This window comes from Electrophorus electricus, chromosome 11 (assembly GCF_013358815.1).
Source record: "Electrophorus electricus isolate fEleEle1 chromosome 11, fEleEle1.pri, whole genome shotgun sequence".
In the NCBI taxonomy this organism is placed as follows: Eukaryota; Metazoa; Chordata; class Actinopteri; order Gymnotiformes; family Gymnotidae; genus Electrophorus; species Electrophorus electricus.
Genome location: NC_049545.1, coordinates 11,798,513 through 11,822,012, shown reverse-complemented (window position 1 = coordinate 11,822,012; position 23,500 = coordinate 11,798,513). Strand labels below are relative to the sequence as shown.

At 43.9% G+C, this 23,500-nt stretch overlaps 3 protein-coding genes across 4 annotated transcripts in view; 1 reads left to right on the top strand and 2 right to left on the bottom strand.

The window, feature by feature from the left end:
- camkmt (calmodulin-lysine N-methyltransferase) overlaps positions 1-6,524 on the bottom strand; it is a 70,875-nt gene extending 64,351 nt beyond the window's left edge. For both annotated transcript variants that reach the window (XM_027011586.2, XM_027011585.2), the window contains exons 1-3: positions 6,207-6,524; positions 5,797-5,975; positions 5,624-5,688 (exon numbers count right to left, since the gene is read on the bottom strand). In XM_027011586.2, coding sequence (XP_026867387.2) covers positions 5,624-5,688; positions 5,797-5,975; positions 6,207-6,350 — 388 coding nt within the window. In that variant the 5' untranslated portion in view covers positions 6,351-6,524. The remainder of the gene's footprint in view (positions 1-5,623; positions 5,689-5,796; positions 5,976-6,206) is intronic.
- Positions 6,525-6,667: 143 nt separating this feature from the next.
- prepl (prolyl endopeptidase like) lies at positions 6,668-17,345 on the top strand. The gene is made up of 14 exons (XM_027011548.2): positions 6,668-6,968; positions 7,171-7,305; positions 7,399-7,459; positions 7,837-8,049; positions 8,566-8,692; positions 8,932-9,148; positions 9,361-9,552; positions 13,744-13,950; positions 14,247-14,422; positions 14,700-14,916; positions 15,001-15,150; positions 15,234-15,354; positions 16,549-16,631; positions 17,117-17,345. Exons 1-14 carry the CDS (start codon positions 6,855-6,857, stop codon positions 17,213-17,215), a joined length of 2,112 nt encoding a protein of 703 aa, XP_026867349.2. The 5' UTR covers positions 6,668-6,854; the 3' UTR covers positions 17,216-17,345.
- Positions 17,346-17,408: 63 nt separating this feature from the next.
- slc3a1 (solute carrier family 3 member 1) lies at positions 17,409-22,679 on the bottom strand. The gene is made up of 10 exons (XM_027011549.2): positions 22,126-22,679; positions 21,458-21,637; positions 21,082-21,224; positions 20,740-20,865; positions 19,753-19,872; positions 19,011-19,135; positions 18,691-18,892; positions 18,231-18,407; positions 18,014-18,139; positions 17,409-17,849 (listed from the first exon to the last, which is right to left on the bottom strand). Exons 1-10 carry the CDS (start codon positions 22,541-22,543, stop codon positions 17,424-17,426), a joined length of 2,043 nt encoding a protein of 680 aa, XP_026867350.2. The 5' UTR covers positions 22,544-22,679; the 3' UTR covers positions 17,409-17,423.
- Positions 22,680-23,500: the final 821 nt, after the last annotated feature.

The following is a 23,500-nucleotide window of genomic DNA, read 5'->3' as shown; positions in this document are numbered from 1 at the left end:
CACAGGGGCGATCTGCTTTAAAGTCAGACCTCCACAGGACTGCTGACAGCTCCATCGGGCTACCGGCATGCCGCACATTCTTCAAGTGCACAGAAATGCAACGAGAGAGGAAAGAGGGATGAAAAAGGTTGGCCGGGGGGGGAGAAAATCCCGAGCGGGAACAAAGCAGAGGGAGAGAAAGTGGAAGCAGGAAGACCTCAGGCCGGACAAAGAGAGAATGCACCAGAGCCTCTATCTTGACCTGAAGAGCCAACCATGTGAAGCGACTTGTGGTCCACGTGAAAAGGTGCAGACAAAAGGCGCAGCCTAGCAATCGGCCTCTAAAACCCTCCCTCCAGCCCCCACCACGCCTCGCCCCGCCTCGCCCCGCCTCACCCAGCAGCCAGGGAGTGGAGCTCCTTAATCTCGCTCCCCTTGCCAGGGCTGGAGATCCGGAGGTGTCATGTTCCTCCCAAACATTCCTGCTCCATTCACTCCAAATGGCTGTCGTTTTGTCGCCAAAATCACCCCCCGCGCCCAGCCGGGTGAACCTGGGTGGGGTGGGAGATGCTGGTGGTGCAGGTGGGGTGGGGATCTTCAGAACTCAATGACTGGACGTAATTACTCCTCTCCTTTTCTTCGCTGCCTTTCTCTGTGAGCTGGCTCTCCCCGGGCGCCGAGCGAGGCCCCCGGCTTTCGAGCTGGCTGGCTGCGCACAAAGGCCTGGCCGCATCACGGCATGCCGAGGAAAGGGCGGGGGGGCGGAGGGAGACGGCCGGGGATTGGGGAGGTGTTTGGGGCCCTTGAATCAGCTGTCCCAAGGACACGGGGGCCATTCAGCCTGTTATGACCCTACACAAGCAGCAAAGACAGTGGAGGAGGACCTTGCAGCAGCAGCAGCCAACCAGACACCTGATACACGAAATCGGTGTTTAAGGAGGAAGGACTACGTCTTAGACCACGAATCACACGAGTATGACAAAGCCTAGGAGAGCATGAAGAGACGTCCAACGAGAAGCGAAAGGAGTTGTGCATTTGTACAGATTACAAAGGCATCTGAATGTCTTCAGATTACAAAAAAAGAGATTACAAAAAGACCTGAGCTTTAAAAACCCCTCCATCCCTAGTTGAAACTTCTAGCTGTTTTCAGTAGTTAAGAAAAGATTTAATTTGATGAATCAGGTGGGCCTGAATCAGCACCACACAATCTTCCAAGACCCATATCAGATAAACACACCTGACCCCGCCAGTGACTAGAGGGAGAGAGGCAATGCAGGGGGGTGTCGGTAGACTATAATGAACTCATTCTCTTAGTGTTTGAGATTATAATCTTTTGTCTGCAGGCTTTGTGATGTTAACTGATTGTTAACGATTTTCTCACGCACTCGAAACATTGGGTACACCCACCTTGACACCTCGCAAAGCTAGACAGCACCACTACACATGAAGTATGCCAATTACACTGCACAAAATCACGCAATGATTTTGGGTGTGAGCGTTTGTGCACACCTCCTGCCTTCCCTAAACACACCCACATCAAAAAAAAAAAAAAAAAAAAAAAAAAAAAAAAGTGCACACACGTGCATGAACATACGTACACTCATATACACGCACATGTGCAGTTGTACACACACAGACGCAGACACTCCCTGATGTCAGGGTTTTGGAGGGCTGCCCAAGCTCTGTGTGAGAGGTGGCCATTTACAAGCCTCATTTTCCATCAAGACGCTAATCAGATAAATGATCTATTTGTTTTAAAACACCATCAAGTACATTAAGGCTGCTGGAGAGCTCGCCTGGTTGCTAGGCAAACAGGGGCTCGGCTACGGGGGGGCTACGGCCAAGCCGCAGGGAGCGAGCGGAAGCTACAGGGGCAGAGCCTGCTAGCCGACCAATGGGATGGCAGAGAGGTGCACTCAGATGGACGCACAGCTACGAGAGACAAATTAACTACAGCGCGTTAATCACTTATCCCTCTAATGGGAGCGCAGAAACACGCACACTCACGCCAAAGGGTGCAAACAGTTGTCCTCTAAAACCAGTATAGGACATCACTCCCCTATCAATGCATCAGTGTCAATTTACATTTACTTCAAACTATTTCCACCATACTCAACTGTGTAGTCACTATAGACGATAGTGGCCGGTTACAGGAAAAAAGGCAAGATGAAGAGCTAAAGGTTAATATGTCAAAAGGTTTTATTAATTGCACAGAAAAGGTGTACCCCTCAGAAAGTATAAACTGGAGTGTTGTTTAACAGCACACACAGAAAACGCTGCTCACAAAAACAGCTAGCAAGGTGAGCAGTACCCAATCCTGCATGCACAAAATCGCCTTAAGCAGACAAGAGGGGGGAGGAAAAAAGGAAAATGTCAATTTTTCAAAAATTGTTAATCACAAAATGTTAAATGTACATCATACTGTATTTTCATATGATAATTCAATTTCCCCATTTATGCCTAATTGAAAAGTTCACATTCAGGCTTATTTGTAACAAATCACATTTACAACATCACTGAATACAGATATCTATCTCAGTTAAGCACAGATGTTCACAAAGTTTGCCCCATTCTGTCAAGTGTGAGAAAGCTCGTTTTAACCTAAGCCTAGTAAAGAATACCAGCAAAAAAAGTCACACGCTTCACCTCTGAACCTTTCGGCACCTCAGCCGACGCTGTGCGGGTCTACGAATACGGAAACGGTGCCGCAAAACCTTGCGTGAAGGAAAAAGGGGTTTGTTGAAATCCAGAAAAGAAGAGCAGAGAGGGGCAGGAAAAGCTAATCAGCAGTGAAGACAGCAGGGTGAACTGCAGGCTGCCATTTCCTCTGCTTCAGTCTCTCCCTGGGCCTGGCGCCATCTCCAAGTCCTGATTGGGAGGGATCTCTGTGGCAGGGGAAAGCAAGTGCCCTGCCTGCTGAAGTATGCCGGTAATTAGCAGGGTATTAGAGCCAGGCACAATGCCACTGCACACTCACATTTTGCTGCTTTATTTCCTTACGGCTCCTCGTCACCACCACGGACGACCTGAACGGTTCCTCGAGGTCTGGCTGGACCCCGCCCACCCTCCCACCTCAAACAATGACTTATTCTCAATCACCATGACACAAAGCGCTCGACTTCGGGGTTATGCAGTAAATGCTAGCGTGGCTTTAACTTGCCGTTTCCACCTCTGTGGGCTTTTGCGCCACTGGAATGTCCAATTCTTCTGAGCCCCTGTTACTGCTCACGAGGAGATCGGGGGCTTTGTGTTTTGACCGCCCAAATCTCACGCGTACGTGTCAGATGCGTCGCCTGGTCAAAGAGCTTCCTGATAAACAATGGTGGAGAGTGTTTTAATTAACCGTCAGCAGTACAGGTGTGGAGATAGTCGGGGGGGCGGAGTCTGAACAGCAGACGCCCCGGCTGCCCGATGGGCTAACCTGGCCCCACTGGACAGCTATTGTCTCATTCATGGCAATTAGCACTAGGGGCCCTAAATCTGCATAATTACCCAAGCAGAGAGCGGGAGCGACAGGGGTACAAGGGGAGCCCCCAAACATCCACAAGTGTGCAACACCCAAGCACACACCAAACTCTCTTTTACACACACACACGCACACACACGCGCTACAACACAGAATATCCACTCATTTAGGGAATCAATGGTGCTGTTGTGCCTCTTGTGGTTAAGTGGAGAAATACAAGAATAAGTAAATGGAATTGCACAATCACACAAACAGCTCTCCTTAAAGACCAGTTATGAACACTGGGGGCCAAACAGGCAGGCCAGTGCTGGGCCGGAACCTCTCTCTGAGTGAGGGTCAGGGGGTCCGGGCCTTCTAGCCAGGAGCAGCTTCCCTCTGAAGTGCCCAACATGGCCCAACACGGCCTCTTGTCATGTGATCTAGTTTAGGACACTTCAAATGAGAGTCCTTTTAACTCCTCACTCAGGTGCAGGAAGTCCTGACCCCTAACGTACGACCCTGCATGGACACATGCCGAGCTACGTGACAGTAGGTAATCAGGTGGGAAAGCACGTCTTAATGTGTCGTTATGTAGAAGCAAAGGGGAAAAAATGTAAAGTACAGGCAAGTCCTGACACAAGGCAAATACTCAGTGGTCTTATGTGATGCACGTCAGGCCCAAACGCTCGGGGGGGGGGTCTTACGGGGTCTTTCCAGTGGTCAACAAGCCTCTCCAAATCTCTTCGTGTCCATCCGGCATGCTCTGTTGAGACCCATTGTGCCCCCTCTTGAGCCCTGCTGGAAACAAGGGCGCTTAAATTCACCGTGCTGCCCGCCCATCCACCCTGATCAAGCAGATCACCCTAATCCATACGTTTGGACAACCAAACCACATCAGCTCCTCAGAGACACAGAGACTTTCGAGCTAGTCAAGTCCTTAGGCAAGGATCTGGCTATTGGTATGGAGGATAGGTAATAAAGACAACCCCATACCCCTCCTTTTGAAGTCAATGTGCCAGACCAGCTGAGCTGACAAGAACATGGTGGAGATGTTTGGACTTACCAATGCGTGAGATCAATTAGGGGCGCTTGAGAGGAAGGTTTGAAAGGAGAAGGGATGACCCTGTCTTGAAGGAGGGCACAGGGCCAAAGAGAGGCGATGCCGCAAGCTCTTTTTAATCCTCCAAGAGAACAAAGGAGTTAGGAGGGGGTCTAGTAGCTACCTGAAATCAGCCGTACAACTGAGGTCTTCCTTCTAACAAAAATGTTATACCGTTTGTTGAGTCATGCATTTATACTGCATTTCATATTTGGTAAACAAGAGGGACAAAGATAGGACAGAGACAGAAGAGAGAAAGAAGAAAAGAGAGAGAGAGAGAGAGAGAGAGAGAGAGAGAGAGAGAATGCCACCCTCAGCTAACATCCTGGTTTCCAAGATCCAGCTCTAATGGAGATTAAAAAAGCAAAACTAATGATGAGCATCATCCCAGCTAAATTCATGACAACATAAGAATGAATATTTACATGGCATGTTTCATATTTTTGTTTGAAATGCAACAGTTCTGAATTCATTTGTTCTGTTAAAGTAAGATTTCATTTCAATCACCATAATTACTTTTCAAATGAGCCAGACCACTCTGCTTAAAGCTTTGGGACTTACCTCACACACTGATATTACTGAGTAACAATACTGACAGAGAAGACAAACTGACATTGTTTAGAAACTACTGTAATGCACCAACAGTCCTATATATGATTTCTATACTGTAGAATAATAGTTATGACTGCACAGGTATCATATGATGCAAACAGTGCTACATGGTTTTCTCTGCCTGTTACCATGAATACAGCACCATACAAATCTTACTTATCCCCCATTTACTGTGAGAGTATATTACACATTTCTAATTGCTCAAGTGTGCCTGCCAGTGGTTCCTTGGGGATCTGCAGCTTAAAGCAGAGTGCAAACACACCAAACCCTGCCTGTCTCTGAGAGTACAGTACCAGCCATGCACTCAAATACCCAAACAATATTCAGACTGCAAACAACAAATGTGATGAAACAACCACAAACTGTTTCAAAGGGTTAAAAACATTTGTATGATAAATAATCGTGGGATATTACTGAAGAAAATCTCATGAGGTGATGACAATATATGCAACATTAATTAAGCGAAAATGCTCAATGTGTGTACTCACAGACATTTCCGGTGTTGTCAAAGCTGTTGAGCACCTCATCCACTCTGAGGGGCCCCAGGTCATCTCTGAAAGGTAAAAGTTCACAGGCTTTTGAGAGCCTGCAGTTCTTTAATGTGTGCATAAGCCATGTGAGTAACAGCAGGGCAGTGCTATTTGTTCTGTTTCCTACCAACCTGAGAAAGGCACTGTACTGGGGGAAGCAGCCACTTCTGTACTCGACCCACTGCCCATCCAACGGCTCGTCGGTCTCAGAGGAGGGAACCTCGGTCCTAGAGAACAGGTTGAAGGAGGAGAACCTGCGCACTGACACCTGCTGAACCTCCGCACCGTCCAGGTGCTTCCGCCTCAACACCTGGAACAGGAGAAACCGGCAAAGCCAATAAAGGAAAGGCGGGCGGGCTTAAAGCTGACCAAACACCGAACACATTTGTCGAAACACATTTGAATGCGGCAATGCAACGGAGGCATAATGCATTCTGCAAATAGGCTGGAAAAGACATATCCTGGTTGAAATAGACATTCGCGTCTAACAGCTAGCTAGGTAATGGACTGGACGCTAAGCCAAAAGATCTCCGTCCCTCACCCGTCTCAGGATTGTCCATCGTGCACGAGCTACGTCGGGTCCGCAGCGGGACTCGCGAGCCTGAAGCTTCTTCGCGTGGACGTCTGAGGACGGACGATCCTTCACGCTCTTCAGCCCCGAGCTACCTGTTTGCTTTGACTCCATGTCTTCCTTAAAGAAACTAATTACAGTGTTTGTAAGGTGTAAACAGATTTAACGATATAATCATGCAGCGAACGTCGTTAGCAATTATCGATAGTATATAAAAACCGCCACAATGTGTTATAAAATATTCGGAGTCTATCACGATTCGCCGGTATCCGAGGCATTCCTTAAATAAAGCATGCCACTTCCGTACACTTCCTGTCATTTTGGATATCAAGGAAAATCAGTTTATTACCGAAGCATCGAACACAAGTTCTTATAGTTAATCTTGAAGGTTTTTGTAATCGATTATTCTTGTCTGTGTGAAATGTCATTTTTCAGCGCCACAGGTTTGATTGCACATGTAGCTAAACATTACAATTTCAAGCTTCGGAATGCAAACATAAACATAATTACTTTAAAAAAGCGCAATGAAACGATTTACAATGCACCGCATTTACAGTGAAACATGTTAAGATATTAGCTATAATTTCGGACAAATTGCTGTCTTAACCAATAAATTAAATGATTTCGATTACCAAAAGGTTTGGGGGGGTTTTGCGTTCAGTGTCACGATGCATAAATTTGCCAAACTGCAAGAGGCAATGTGTCGGAGTGAGAACGCATCTTTGCACTGTGGTAAGTCAAACTGCCGTGGTAGTTCTTATATTCTTACAAGCTTTGCAGAAGCGTCGTTGAACAAAACTCCACTTAGGCCAGCTTTGTAATAATTAAACTGGAAGACTGGTGTAATGGGACAAACAGGTGTTGTGCCGAATTCCCCTGCGTGCACAAGACTCCCGATCATGTTGGATTATTAAATAGATTCCCTTGTGCCTAGGGACATGTAAATACGTCATTCCAGTGCTCGAAGGATGAGCTGAGGAGACTAAGAAGCCTGGAGAGGCATTTTAAGAGAAAACTGCGTTCAGTTCATCAGCGGTTTGCTGATGTCCCCGACAGCAACGTTATAGTGGTAAGCGATTTGGATATAACTTGGTCTGAGCTAAAGCAGCGTATCCAGATGATGTGACACAGGCGTCTGTCTTCCTATGATCTCGGATTCCAGGGACGTCACCACGTGTACGCTGAGGATGGCCATGGGGTCTACAGACTGGCACGTGGATTGGGTCAGCTGCTCACGTTTGAAAACCTCGTTATTGTGGAGTGTTCAACATGATGGAAAACCTGTTTTGCTTCTTTTTAGAGAGGCAGTTGTTTTACATTTACGGCATTTAGCTGATGCTTTTATCCAAAGTGACTTAACAGTTATGACTGAACGTAACTTGAGCAACCGATGGTTTACGGGCTTGAACTGGCAACCTTCTAATTGCTAGTAACGCATCTTAACCACTGAGCTACCACTGCTCCAATTATTTTTGTGTCAAATAGCACATTGTCTGCCATTTTCCAGTAAATTTTCCAGCAAAAAAAATAAAATAAATAAAGTAAAAAAATTCTAATAGTACAATGAGGTACTTGGCGATAACAGTGCATCCACCCTCAGGTGAGGGGGACATGGAGCAGGTGCTCTGTGCAGACTGGGCTAGAGGTGTGGCTGGGACCATTCAGAGGGTCAGGCTCTCTGCCACAGAGGCCATGCTAGCGGCAACCGTGCAGGACAACGACAGTGAGAATACCAGGTGCATACTGGTTCAATTGGGGCATTCTGTTGTGCCTCAGAAGCCCATGCTTATCCTGGACAAGGTGTTCAGCTTTGGTAAGTTGAGAGTCGTGCGGCCTTTTGAGTCATATTGTCTTATGAGCCTCTAGGTAAGTGCTTTAGGGAAGTGTTTCCCACAGTTTCTATTCACTTTACATTTTAGTGTTATGCTTGCACCCAGCATACCAGACTCAAATCTTTAACAAACCTTTTATGGTTTTAAAACGGGTGAATTAGAAAAGGGGGAAAATACTAAAATGTGCAGAGTAGCGCAAGTCCAGGTTTGTAATTGGGAAGTGGTGTGTGTATCAGATGAAGTGTGCAAGGGGTCATTCAAGATCCAGTGACTTGGAGAAATGGTAGTGAATTTCTGATGTTGCTAGGTCATCAATGCTTTTGATCAGCCCAGCACATTACAATTCAATACGCATTATTCTTGAAGGGGTCTTTTGTAACATGACATTTTAATAGTCCTTTAATGTCATCATTCCTTCCTGCATGGGAAAGAAAAGGACTTACTTCTCTTTGTTAATGTGTGAGTTTGCATTAAAAACCTGTCTCCTCGTGATGTAGAGTGGGCCTCTGATGATATGCTGTTCTACACCACTCAAGAAGCACTTCAGTGCAGGCATGTTTTCCGACTTCACCTTAGCGAAACCGGAGCCAACAGCATCCTGGTTTATGAAGAAAATGATCCGGAGTAAGAGTGTGAATGTGTGGTTGGCTGCCAAGTTTTGTAATGTTTTATATCTGTCACTGCTTTATAGAGACTTTAATATAGCGCAAATAAACTTTGATTCATATCCTCCCATGCATCTACCCATTGTAGTTACATAGTCATGAAAATGGACTTCCATGTTTCCATGTTTGTCAGCTGTTTTTCTTTTGCATTTTCTTTGACCTTGTATACTTGAGCAGAAATGCATATGACCTGTGCAGGTTCTTCATCGAGGTCAGTCACACCAGAGACCAGCGGCTGCTAACGTTAAACTGCAGCAGTAAGAGCAGCTCTGAGGTCTGGCTGATCGACAGCATGGCTCCCTTCTCACGCCCCAGACTGGTTCATCCTCGCCAGCCTGGCCTCCTCTACCATGTGGAGCATGCTGGCGGCCAGCTGTACATCCTAGCCAACACCGGCCCAGCCCAGGAGTACCAGGTGCCCACCACGCCTTTCACACATCCACCGATACCTGCTGAGTTCTGCGTGTTGGACTAGTTTATGTTTTGAGAATTGATTGCCGCTGCCAGCAGCAGTTACCTGCAGCCAACAGTTTTTAAATCCATTAGGCCTACACATGTTTGAGGGGAAAGAAACACCCTACTGTGGCTGCTGGATTTCTTACATCCTCATGTATTCCAACCCTGAAGGTCCTGAGGGCTTATCCCTGCTCCCCAGGTATGCAGCACTGGGAGCCTGTGTTCAGCCCTGAGCCTGGAGCAGTCATTAAAGATATGGAGGTGCTCCAGGACCACTGTGTGTGTACGGTGAGGGAGCCCCAGGGTCGACTCCAACTCCACACTTTTCCGTTAAGCGCACCTAACCATGTGGCTGCTCTGCAGGTGAGATCACCTCTTTAATGAGATCGTTTCTGAATAACAATACCCCAACCCAGAATTCAACTGCATTGTCCTTAAGAATGCATCGTAGCATTCCAAAACTTTTAATTGCATATAAAATTGTATAATCTCTAAAATGTCATGTACATTTGTTACAATGGACCCTACTATTGTGCATAAAGGCTAGGGTTTAAATATTATCCATGTGTATTACTGGTTTATAATATATTACCTTGAATAGGCTGAAACAAGAAAAAGTGTGTTGTGAAATGTGTGCATATTGTATGTGTGCGAGCGAATGAAAAAAACAGGCCAAGAGAAATTAGGATAACGTGAATGTGTATTTTAAACTTTCCACTGTACTCCGGTTTTACCTTCAAGTTTGACCCAGATTAAAACAATAAATAAAACCCCAAACTAGCTATTTCAGATACATTGTCTAAATTACCTCTAACAAAATGAAGACAACCAAAAAAACAAATCTCTCCCTAGCTTTCCCTAGCTCACTAACCATCTAAAACACACACACAAAACCCAGCATAACAAAAATGGCAATCACCCTACTCCCAGGGAACTGAATAAACAAGATATTTGCACAAAGTATTCACAAGGAACACCAAGCAGTTTGAAAGGGGCTAAAGGCTCAAAGTTGGAGTAACAACAGGCAGAATCAAAATCCAAATTACACAGCAAACACAAGCAGGAAGTGAATGCGAAGCTGGCCATCTCTGTTGCCAGCATCCTTAGTAGGACTTAAACAAAGATGTCACTGAAATGAGGCACAGAGGACAGGCCAGCAAGCGATGGAATGGAACCCAAACATCAGACAAACGGAACACAGACATCAGACACTGTGGTGCATAGCAGTATTTTTGATCTTATCTCTGTAATCCCAGCTAATGAAGTAATAAATTGATTTGGGTTAAAGAAAAGCCAAATATTATTCTGTATTTTCATAAGGTGATCTGTGGACTTATTACTGAGGCCTTTGAAGGTCTCTGTACCAGGTGTAGAGGGGTGCACAACTGTGTTTGTAAGCATTAAGATTTATGTTTGTGTGGGTATCTGTCATGGTGCTTCAAGGTCACTGAGCAGGAGCAAAGCAGATTATTCTGGTTTGGTTTAGGAACAGGTACCAGTTGGTACAAGAAACAATGTTATCAGTAGTAAGTGGGAATATGAGATCATATTTTTTTTTAAAGAGAGAGCGATACAAGTCCCTCATTTGGATATATAGGTACCACATTTTAATTGGTATAATTATTAAATATCAATTTGCATAATGGTAAATAATGCATGATTTGGATATACTGGTGGAAACTTCAAAGATCAATATGTAAAAATGGCAGGGTGATTATATAATCACCGTTGGAAAAGTGTATAAAATTAAACGTCTGCGTACCCTCTCAGACATTCTCTGGAGGGTGCCTCAAATGAACAACGGGACCTGCTGTTCTCTTCAACTTATAAACAATGAGACCCACTATTGTCTTCAACTAATAAACAATGAGACCCACTATTGTCTTCAACTAATAAACAATGAGACCCGCTATTCTCTTCAACTAACTCTTGAGCCTGCATCTTTTTCATATTTGGATTTATAACTATGAAATCAGATAACTGGGGATTTAGAAATGACATTAACATCCCTTTAAACTGAAGTATTTATATCTTCCACTGCCCCTCTGTTGTGCCAGTTTTATATCTTTGTAAGACATTATAACAAAAAGTCAAGAAAGTGAACATTTCTGCCATAGACTACATATCTTTTCTATTAACCATGTCAGGTAAACATAGAGCATCATGGAGAAATGCTACTTTAGTTCAAATTCAAATGAGAGAATGCGGAAAGGCTGAACACAGCGTAAAACAAAACTTCAGATTCACAAAGAAATCTACAAAAATACAAATTAATTATATGCAAAGCAAGACAAACTTTTTTTTCCCAGCATCATCCACAAAAACATTAACAATAGCAAATTACTCTTCCTAATGATTGACAAATTAACAAATTTGCAAACACAAATGGCCCCTGAATTAATATCAACTGAACTAAGTAATGAGTTTGCATCCTTTTTAATACTAACTTCCCCACAAAATTAAAATAAAATTATCATGAAATGTACTAATTTAGTGCTATTAACAAGGAAATTCTAATGAGTGAGGCACCACCAAATCATCTGCTTGCAGCCATGACACCTTCCTACTACCTTTGATGTTTCACTCAATAGCAGATGACATACTTCACACAGTAAACACCTCACTCTTACTAGGTGTTTTCCTAACGCACTAAAAACTGCAGTGGTAAAGCCTCTTTTTTAAAAAAAAAACAACTTGGAAGTGGCTATGTTCAGTAATTACAGACCCATCTCAAATCTACTATTTATTGCGAAAATCATTGAGAAAATAATTTAAGCACCTTACTGATTTCCTATCCACAAATGGCTGTCTGGATAAGTTTCAGTCAGGATTTTGACCCACTCACAGTACCAAGACTGCTCTAATCAAGGTAATTAGTGACATTTGTTTGACCATAACATGCTTATAGGTAGACTTGAAAAGTGGGTTGGACTCTCAGGAACAGTCTTAAAATGGTTTAGGTTTTACCTAGGAATTATTTTATAGTAAAATAAGGTTTCTGAAAGAGTGCCAGTGCCAGTGCCTTGTGGTGTCCCGCAAGGTTCAATTCTTGGGCTGCTCCCATTGAACTTGTACATCCTTCCACTTAGCCAAATCATACAAGACTCTGGGCTATCATACCATAGCTTTGCTCAGATTAATTTAACCCTTTCCCCAGACTATCGTCCATGTAGCACTCTCTGCATGTGCCTTGAGCATGTCACTAACTAGATATGCCAAAACGTTCTGCACTTGATTAAAAATAAAACAGGAATTATTATATTTGGTAATACCAATGAAAGGCACAGACTACCTGTCTATTTGAACTCGAAAACCCTAAACTCCAAAGAGCTAGCTCATAACCTAGACTGTAACATAACATAACTCTAACCTAGACTCATAACTAATAGACTGTGATCTCAGTTTTAGACACTTAAAATCAGTTTGTAAGTCAGCATGTCATCTTAACAACATCAACAAGATCAGAGATTTCTTTAGTAAACCAGATCTAGAGTCCTTATGTTGACTACCAGTATACTACAGAGCTGACTTTAAGGTATTATTACTGGTCTATAAATCACTTAATGGTGTGGGACCAGTGTGTCTGTCTGATTTGCTGCAGAGTTATAAGACAGGCAGAACTCTTAGGTCATTAGGAACTAATCATTTAGTCCTGCTGAAAGTGAAAACTAAGCGTGGAAGGGCAGCTTTTAGCTACTATGTCATTTCTAAATGGAACCAGCTGTCGAGGGATATTTAGAAAAGCTCCAAAACAAAGTATAAAACACTCCTATTTAGCCAAGACATTGGCTCAGGTTAGATATTCTTATTTCAGTCCTGTGGCACTGCACTTTTAAGCACCACAATTTTATTTTATTTTATTTCATTTCTCTTAATCTTTCATTTTGCGAATATTCTTTTATGTTGTATAATTTTGCCTTTAATGTTTTTGCCTTAATTCTACATTATATGTTTATACTTTCTTTTGACTGTGATCTTGTAGTATTATTTAGAGCTAGATATCCTCTCAAGGATTGGGAGAAGACTGATATCCTGTCAGGGACTGAGAGATGACTGCGTTCCTAAAGCAGTTTGTAGCTACTGAGAACACTGTTCTGCGTTAGGCTCTCAGGGACTGAGAGAAGCCCGGTATCCTCTCAGGGACTGAGAGGAGACTTTATCCTTCCATTGAATAAGAGAAGACTGGCATCCTTTTAAGAAGAGTGTGTTGATAGGACTGTTTCAGGGATTAAATCTTAAATTTATTTTCCTTGTTTTAATTTCATGTCTTAATGTTGTCTTTTTCTTTGTTTGAATAAAAAAAAAAATTGTTGTATGTTTCTATTCTTATGCAAAGCTAAAAAGTGTGTAAAAAGTGCTAAAGAAAAACTTGCCTTGCCTTTGTCTCGCAAGCCGCATCAAAATTGACCTTTTTCTGTCCTGATTGGAACAGAATGGATGTCAGACCTCACTAGGTGTGTGTGTGTGTGAGCCCCGGAGCAGCTGCTGTAGAGAGAACATTGCTAGGGAGTCTGCACTGTTCCTCATCATTGTGCTTCTTTGCGTTCACCTCAGCTGCCCCTCTGGGCCTGTGCCGTAGAGACGCAGCGGTTAAGCACAGAAGATAGAGGTGCATGCTCCCTCCTCCTGTCCTCCCCGGTCCACCCACCCGTCTGCTACCTCCTGTCCCCCAAGGAACTGCAGCCCCTCTCTCAGGAGGATGAGCCACAACACACACTCCCACGCGAGGGTCACACCACACGCCTGTGGGCCCACAGCCAGGTAGGAGGCGGCATGGACCCACTGTAGGTCACTCGCGGACACCCCGTCCTCTGGTGGTCCACAGCTCAGTACACTCAGGCACCAGCCAGAGTTCACGAAGGGCCTGAAAACAATTTGCTGACGTGTTGAGTGAGTTGTGTTGAAGCAACACTAAACTGTTTTGCATATCTCACCCAAACACCCTTCATAATCCTTGCAAAGTGCAATGCGGAGGTTTAATGTTCATAAGGTATGCATAACGAACAATAAAGATTAATATAATAAATAATCTTCAGCATGAGGGCATGTATTTTTAGGATGGAACTGCAGTGCCTTTGACACTTTTCCACATGCAAGCCTTAGAAGAGCTGAGGGAGGCTCCACTGCTGGTGCATGTGTACGGAGCTTACGGCCTGGACCTGAACATGGCCTTCAGCCCTGAGAAGAGACTCCTGCTGGACCACGGCTGGGCTCTGGCCTACTGTCACGTCAGGTATTGAACCGCGAGGACAAGCCACCCCATGTGGCTGCACGCACACCAGATCCTGTGTGTGTGTCTGTGTGTGGGGAAAAGTAGAAAATGTTCTTCTGGGGGTATGTATCCATAGTGGTGAAGAGCTGTGGTTTTGAATACTAATAGAAATCAGAACACTTATAGAAATGGAAATCAGCAAATATAACTATTCCAAATGTAGTGAAATCTGAAAAGACAAAACAGTGAGATGTCCCAAGTGTGTGGCTGTGTTGGTGTGTGTTGGGTGACTGGGCAGGGGGGGTGGCGAGTGTGGTCTGGCCTGGCACCGTGCTGGTCGCTTGCAGCTCAAGCACAAAGGAGTGGAGGACCTCACTGCCAGCATTCACACTCTCTTCAGTTCAGGAGTGTCCCAGCCTGCACTGACTGCCCTCACCGCCCGCAGTGCAGGAGCTGTCTTAGCTGGGGCGCTGTGCAACCAGCACCCTCAGCTCCTCACAGCAGTCCTTCTCCAGGTCAGCTCCTATCCACGACTCGTACGGACCACGCGCGAGTATGCTCAGTGAATGGCTTTGATTCACCTGAGTTGTTCGATTTAGGCACCTTTCCTGGATGTCCTGGGCACCACGCAGGACCCATCTCTACCCTTAACAGTGGAGGAGAGGGGGGAGTGGGGAGACCCCCTCGCAGACCCTCAGCAGAGAGACAACATTGCCTCTTACTGCCCATGTCATAATATTACACCTCAGGTAACTCGAGCGTTGTTTTTGACCTTCACTGGTCCCGTCCCACGTGCCTTATGGCGACTGACAGCCGTGCCTGTGTGCTCCAGCTCTATCCGTCCGTGCTGATCACGGCTTACTCCGGCGACAGCAGAGTGCCTTTCTCGGGGGTGCTGAAGTACGTGGAGAGACTCAAGAGGGCCGTGCAGACCCATGCAAGCAGCCATAGTGGTAAGGGTTAGTGCATGCTCCTTCTGAAATACCTACAGCATTCGTTCACAGAACACTGAAATAGAAGCACTGTTTAGGTGTCTGTTATTACAAAACGTCTTTCTTCAGAAATGCATTTTATAGGGACTTGTAACATGTAGGTTTTGGTTTTTTTTGTTTTTTTTAATCGTTTGGACACTGTGCATATGCAAGGCTGTAACAGGTAATGCTGGTGTATTGTCTTGGATGGAGATTGGAATGTGATGTACATAAACCGGCGCTAATCCCAGTGAATCAGATAGTGGCGTTAGGAAAAACCATCCTTCTGTCCCTCCATGTGAGGAAAGCCCTGATCTGAAAATGCTTGTTGGAAGCCTCTTCTCTGTGTCAAGCAGAGGTCACCTTGTGTGAGCTGCTGTGTGCAATATTAAAATGTGAATGCCCCCCCCCTTTTATGTTTCATTAATTAACACACATCAACACCCACACTTGCGTAAACACAAACGAACACACACAAAGACACACGGAGATGAGCTCTGTGAAGTCTCCTTCTAATCTCTCCCTTTTGCTCGTCGGGCGATAAAATGCTGATCACACTCGCAGGCAGCTGGGGTGATTAGCATGTTTCAGAGATAGGGTATCAGGCTGGGAGATAAGGAACAACACACCGGGCCGTGCCAAGGTCAGGAGGAGTCACGTGAAGCTCAGCGCCCTAAGAGAGTCGGAGTGGCGGAGAGAGACGCGGGCGGAGGAGGAGTTTTCATGCTTGGCCGTGTGACGTTCTCACCTCCGCGCCTTACACCCTAAAGCTGGACCTCCATCCGCTCCATCCACCAAGCCTTTACCAGTCACTCTGCTTCAAGAGCACCGCCTTTAAAGTGCTGGGTGTGCTTAAAGCGCAGTAAAGGGAGGAGCCAAAATCTGTCAGGATTAGCATCAGCCATCAAAGGGATGTGCCACTGGTGAAAATAGACAAGGCACTGAACACATCACCCTGATGCAGAGCCCTCAGTGCAACACTGATGATGCTACATCAGGCCTGTCATTTGGGATTCATTGTGGCTAGGAAATTTGCCACAAAAACCTGTTTTAAATGAAGAGTCCCTGTGTACATGTGTTGATGCCTCTCTGTTATTCTGGCCTTGTTAATAAGTGTGTGTGTGAATCGTCTTGCCCTGTGGTTGTGGTAGAATCTCCAGAGTATTCTCTCAACAGGACATGTGCCAGCTGTTATACTGGACTCTCAGCCAGGTGGAGACCACTTTGGTCCAGAAGCCTTTGACCAGTCCCTTAGTGAGGTGATGTATTAAAAGCCATCATTCTTCTGCTGCTTTGTTGTCAGACTGGTTGTTGTTTAATCTCAATCTCCTTTGGGAGTGTTAAGCATGGAAACTGCTTTTATCCTTTCCTGTGAATGATTCTTTAAAATTAGCTCTCCAGAGGTACACTACTGCTTTGAGTTCATTTATCAGAAACTATAAATACTTTACAATATTATTGTATAGCTTTAAGAAAGCCACATTTAAAAAAAACTAATAAAATACTTTTAGCTGTCATATTATTGTATATTTTAATAATAAAGCCACAGTTAAATTACAGTAAATAAATAGTGGCCATCAATTGGCCAGTTGTGTGACAGGCATGTGTAAGATTAACTTTCAAAGCCCTTGATCCCATTTAAAGTATGATTACTGAAAAAAAGAACAAAAAGGTACAGGTTTGTGAGATTACATAATGCTGTCAATGCATCCAACCACATCACGTGCATTCTTTTGTCTTTCAGAGTGCCCGACAGTTAGCTTTCCTCTACACAGTGCTTGGGCTGGATTATCCAGGATCCCCTCTGCAAAGAACAAGACAAAAAAAAAAGCCCAGCACATAAATCATAGACACACTGGACCTTGTGGAACCTTTCAGGACCCTGGACTGTGTTATTAACTGTGAAACTTGATGCATTTGATTTTTTTTTAAGTAAGCACAAAAATACTAATAAAATGTTTTTTTAAAGATTATTTAAGCAAAACAAGGTAAAGCTATTTAGCTCCAAGCATGTGATGATTAGATCTCTAGCTCTTTCGGTCATTGCGTTATTAGCACTGGTACAGAATATCCAGGGCACTCAAGTAACAGGCCTTCTCAGAGACGTAACACTCAGAGGCGTGGCCAGGATGAAAGCGCTGATTGGTGGAGTACTCCAGCAGCAGACCCTGCCCCTTGGAGGTAGTGATTTTCGATTTGGAGAAGCTGCTTGGAGTGCCAGAAGACGTACTCATGTGCACAGTTAGCCGCTCGGGCAGCTCCAGGATAACGGAGAGGTCTGTTTCAGTGTCTTCGCCGAAATTCAGAAGCACCAAGAACGCCCGATTCAATCCATCCAACTCGCGCAAGAAGGCAAACACGTCACCATCTGCCCAGACATAGCAGAGCCAGCCTCGGGTCAGCACGGTCTCCCTCTCCCTGAGCAGACTCAGAGAGCGGTACTGCTCCAGAACAGATGTGGGATCACCTCGCTGAACCTGCAGAGCCATACACAGGCATGACACTAGACTCCATGCTTCTCCATCCTATTCTCAAATTCCACCACAGCATATTACAATACTCTGGTACTAAAATAGTCTGAAAATTGCATCACAACAGCATTAAAGGGAACGAGGTCATTTTGGAGTTATTTAATATATACCTCTACATTGACAGTGGTAAAGTTTGGACTTATGTCCAACCAGGTGCCATTTTTACTGTCACTGAAGCCAGCATTGAGACCACTACTCCACTGCATGGGAGTTCGCTGAGGATCCCGGCTGTTATTCTACCAAAAAAAAGGGGGGGTTACGTTTGTAGTAGCATACCAGAAAATGTAGTGGAACAGTTGGCGGAACAACTAATGCCTTCTCACTTACTGGGTTGAACTTTCCAAAAGGATCCTGGATAACAGATACATTGACATTCTCCATGCCAATCTCCTCTCCATAGTATGTGGTTGGGGTTCCAGGCAGTGTTAACAGTAGCATGTTGATGACTCGAACGTAGTCCTGACCAGCTCTGGAGCTCATGCGTGCCTTGTCATGATTCCCCACCTTTACAGAAATTTCATGCGTAAAGTTTACTAATGCATGAAGTAATGCTATAATAAGTCTTTTTACTTATACGCGCTGTGTTCCTGTGACGTACATTGAAATGTTTGTAGTGAGGCACAGGGTGTATTTATGGTAGAATCGTTGAGAACAAAGTGCTAAATTAAAATCGAACACTAGAAAATGTAAAGAAGCATACATGCTCTCGATGACATGAAGAATACGCCTTGCGTGGTTTGATAAACTGAATATCTTCTGGTTAACTAAATAACTTCTGGCAACTTACCACCCAGTTTGGCCATTTGCCTCTGGGCATGTTCGACATCCACAGGTTAACCAGCTCTTTGGCTCTGACTCCTGACAAGCCAGTGGGGAGGTCCAGTAGATAGAAGTTAAAGGGGAAGTCGGCCTCTTTGGCAAAACGGGTTCCGTAATACATCATGGTCTTTTCAGTTTCTTCATAATCATATGACTCTGTTACCATAAACCTGGTTTAGTTAGGGGTATAATAATGACAGTCATTTAACTTGAAGGAGAAAAAGTAAGACGGAGACATTCTAAAATGAAAGTTCACGCAGGAGGGCCTTTAGTAAGAAGCAGGAATACCGGTTGCGTCCAGGTTCTCTGCCGTATTCATCCAGGTCTACCCTCCAGTTTCGGAGAATGTCATGCAGGCCCAGCTGAGTGTATGTGTAGTCATGGTACAGCTGGAACTCTGTGTTTACAGTCTCCTATGATATACATGGAGAAACAGGGAAGGGAAAAGCCAAATGACATGTTAGTAAAAGAATCATCTCATTTCTACAGACCTTATTTTAAAGAGCAAATTTGATTTGGTAAATGAATGCAACTTGTGATACATAAACAAGAACACTGTCTGAATAACCACCATTTGATATTCCTTTTATGAGTCTTTTCAGATCAGTGTTCAATAAGGCTCCTAAAAAGAGTCAGTCACTCAGGGAATATACAGTTGCCTGTCTGCACTGCTCAGGGCTCCAGTTCATTTGTAATTGCACAGTATTAAGGTAGTTGGAGTCAAGAGCTGGTAAGATCCATGGAAGTATGCGTCAATAATCTCCTGAATCCACTGTAAGAACAAAGGCTCATACAATGCCATTTCTCTTCAAAGTGCCTTTTACAAATCTTTCAGATTCTTTAAAATCCTAATGCAGTCACACTTAAACAGGACAGATTATCTATATGATAATCTGAAAAAGAATTATCATAAAGCAAAAATTGATTAGATTGGGCAAAAGATGAGACAGGTATAATAAAATTTAGGCTTTAATGATGTTCATCTAGAAATAGAATCCATCTTAAAACAATCCAGCGCACAGTGACTCACTGGGGGCTCTTCAGGGTTCACTTGGGGTTCATTTCTCAAATGCTTTGCTTCCAGAATGTGCTTAACAGCATCCATGCGGAACCCATCTACCCCTTTCTTCAGCCAGAAATGGATTATGTCCTGTTAGATAGAAGTAATATTATGAGCCCATATAGTTTGGGTCTGAGAGAAAATGCTGTGCACAGCAGATATGCCCAGTAATAGTTTCAGTAATAACTACTAGGAAGTCAAAAGATGCTATTTGACTGAAAATTATAGAACATTAGCTTCACTGTCTGCTGCAAAAGCTGGTTTGTGACAGGGTAATAAGTCTTATCTTATCTGGTTTCTGACAGAAATAACCCTCATCTAAGCCCTAGCCATATTCCTATAGCCTTTTTCCTAAGTTTATAAGAATGATAGTGTGTCCTCACTCATGCTTATTCACACATTCCTACCCTCCAATGCAAATTTGAATCTTTTGGTGGGAAGAAGTCAAGCTACTAGAACCCCATCACGTGTGAATGGATGTTGCACGTTTGGCCGTTCTGATGCTTACACCTGTCTGAAATGTAGAGGCAGATAAGCTACACAACAACTTACACCATGTTAAAGAGGTTCAACAGGCATCGATGTCAACCTCAGATGGTCGGCATGTTGCCCAGGTGTGACATCGTATGCCAGCAAGATGCAAATAAAGCTGCTGTGGTTCTCCACTTAAAATATACCTGAGAAGGTCACAGCCTGCAGAGGATTATGCAACACGCTCAGTCTGACGGCCACTGCATGAGGCTAGCAGATCATGCACTCAGTCTTCACACCGAGTCTCTCTGCCCATTGGGACATAACAATGCCACTTTGAACAATGCCTCTCTGTGCTCACTCTAAGAGAATATCACTCCTGCTTTTGTCTACCGTTTGCTGCAGCATGGACCACACCAAGGTGGGAGCAACAGCGCCGACATTCACCGTCAGGCCAGCCACCCCGTTACCTGTGCGTCTGATTACCGTCATCTCCTTCACAACATTGGGGTTGCGGAAGTTGAGATCTGGCTGCTCCGTGAGGAACTGATGGAAGTAGCACTGCCCTCTCACTGGATCATATGTCCAAGAGGAGTTCCCAAACACACTCACCTGAGGACACGTGTTATACCATGACTGCCACTACCCATGAGGTCATTCATGCAAATACTAGTGACTGTTCCAAACGTTAGCTATACAAACTGTAATTAAACATTCGGTATACTCATTTCTGACATCATCGTAAATGGACAATACAACAGCAACAACAATAATAATAATAATGGTTAAACACACGTCTGTATGCATTTTGAGTCTGGATTATAATACCCAGTTGTTAGGTGGTATGCCCTCTGTGCAGTTAACCCAGATGTAGAAGTCAGAGTAGTATTCAGTTTGGTTACGGCTGAGCTGGAACCATATATGCTTATCACTTGTATGGTTGGGGATGTAGTCCATGATCAGTTTGAGCCCTGTAAAAGCCCAGTAAAATCATTTCGAATCCAATAAAAGAATACAACTATGGAAAGGCAGACTTTACTCCTGGACCTGGTAGTCAAAAAAAATAGCACTTTAACAATATAACGGGTCACTAAATTGTCTAATCTTCACCACCCATAAATGCAGTTGGCAAGCATATCATTTCAGCTGTGACAGTATGGCACAGCTTTTGAGATGTAACTCTGTTTAATGACTCTGTGCTTACCCATGCTATGCATGCTAGCCAGGAGGTCATCGAAGTCTGCCATGGTGCCAAAGAGTGGATCAACATCTCTAAAGTCTTCCACATCATAGCCAAAGTCCTTCATGGGGGACTTATAGAAGGGGCTGATCCAAATTGCTTTAATGTTTAGGTACTGGAAATGGCTCAGTTTATCCTTGATACCTGAACACAAGCATGTGTTAGTATAATCGCCTCTATGTCAGACCACTCTGCGATGCTCATATCATTCAGCTTTGTAAAACAGCTTCAAAATGTCACTTATTCACTATGTCCTACATCCTAAATATGTATTTCATTATAAATCCAAACTACACTCAAGAGGGTGTGAGAGCTGTTTCATGTGCCTTATTACTTTTTTATAGCTTCACCATCCTTGATTATATTTGTTTAGTGCTCCATTTGTTTGGAAGCAAAACTTAATTCCTATCTTGTACCTTCATAAAATCTCTGGAGTCCATTTAGTTCATTTTATGGCATGTAGCCGACCATTACCTAATAGCAATACTGGTTAAATGGTTTGTGAAAACTTATTTTAAGCCTCAAACGCACCGATTTTGACAGGTAATAGAAAGTGAATCGCATTCCATGCGCAACTGTCGGTGTATATATTAGTAAGACATTTGTTGATCAACGATTGGTATCAGAATTACCTCTGAGGTCTCCGACACCGTCGCCATTGGAATCCTTGAAGGAGCGGGGGTACACCTGATAGACTGGCGTCGTTTGCCACCAACTGAGGCATCGGGGTGAGAGCGCGATAACCGTAATGGTGAGTGCGATTAGAGTTAGGGTACATGCGATGGTCAACCAGAACAGGATCTCCCGAGGCAGCCGATAGCGAGTTTGACTTGAATACAAGAGCAGGACTTCTTTGGGCATACCAGCATACGGTTTAATCTGAGTATACGCCGTTTGCTCCTCACCTGTACAGGTTATCGTAGAGATGCATTGCACCTGGTGGTCTCCAAGGCTAGATTGATCAAGATCGTTATCAGTTTGAAAGCTGGGATTAAATACCCGTTCTTGCAGCTCCAGACCGTTGGTTTTATCATCTTTGGTTAAGCTCATTCTGCATCTACGAATTCCAGTGCGATGATTATGTCTCGGTTCCAGTTCGGCACGAGTTAAGATTTTATAGTGACAAGTCCATAGTACACAGTTAATCAGTCCCTCTCAGACATGATCCGTCCGTCTCCGCACAGCCGCGCCCTCCCAGAACAGCAGGTGCGACGCTGTAAAATCGATCTACTGTGAAAGTCAAACCACTGTACTCGGTTTTCAGTTTCTGCTTTTACATTTGGATTCAGTATACAATTATACTGTATAACAGTACCCTATATGATTTTTTTTTTAATCTTAAGGCTTACTTTTATTTATTTCTTCAAATGCGCGTAATATTTTTTATGGACTGCAGCATAATACACACATTGCACTTTTTTCAAACTATTTCAACAAGAAACAAGTATTCTTACGCACTACCTATCTAAAATACTTAACATACATGTTGGACCCTGGATACAGGTATTGGACCCAGTAAAATGGGTTTTTTTTTTAAAGACATTAAAACAAACTATTACTGCTAAATCCTGATCAGAAGCAACAGTCATGTGGTCTCATGGAATCAAATAATGATCTTTATGCAGAGACTTCGTGAACTGAGTCTGCACACTACACACTTCTAAATGATTAAAAGCAATTAGAATGCAAACATTTACCCTTGTGGTAATTTCTGTTAATGTTTGAGTTTAATGTGTGATGAGCCTCATGCTGGCCATTGAAAAAACATGATCAGGTTCTGCACCCCTCTGTAAATCATTCAAATTGGTTGTTTTGAGGTGAAAGTGTGTTGAAAAGAAATAATTCCTATGAGATTTACTAGGTCAACCTTTAACAAAGTAGCAGGCTGCAGAAGACATATATTTTTAATTTTCTATGAAGCAATAAAACGGAGAAAACGGCATCTAAATGGCAAAAGGGACTTTCTAATTGGATTCTTACATAAGATCTTTTCACTGGAATACAAGA

Excerpts from the sequence above, each read along its gene's own strand:
- prepl (XM_027011548.2), top strand. The coding sequence starts at position 6,855 with ATGATTTCGATTACCAAAAGGTTTGGGGGGGTTTTGCGTTCAGTGTCA. Across the intron at positions 7,460-7,836 it reads CAGACTGGCACGTGGATTGG|GTGAGGGGGACATGGAGCAG; the intron begins GTCAGCTGCTCA and ends ATCCACCCTCAG. Across the intron at positions 8,693-8,931 it reads TATGAAGAAAATGATCCGGA|GTTCTTCATCGAGGTCAGTC; the intron begins GTAAGAGTGTGA and ends TGACCTGTGCAG.
- slc3a1 (XM_027011549.2), bottom strand. The coding sequence starts at position 22,543 with ATGAGCTTAACCAAAGATGATAAAACCAACGGTCTGGAGCTGCAAGAA. Across the intron at positions 21,638-22,125 it reads CGGTGTCGGAGACCTCAGAG|GTATCAAGGATAAACTGAGC; the intron begins GTAATTCTGATA and ends GCTTGTGTTCAG. Across the intron at positions 21,225-21,457 it reads GGCTAGCATGCATAGCATGG|GGCTCAAACTGATCATGGAC; the intron begins GTAAGCACAGAG and ends GGGCTTTTACAG.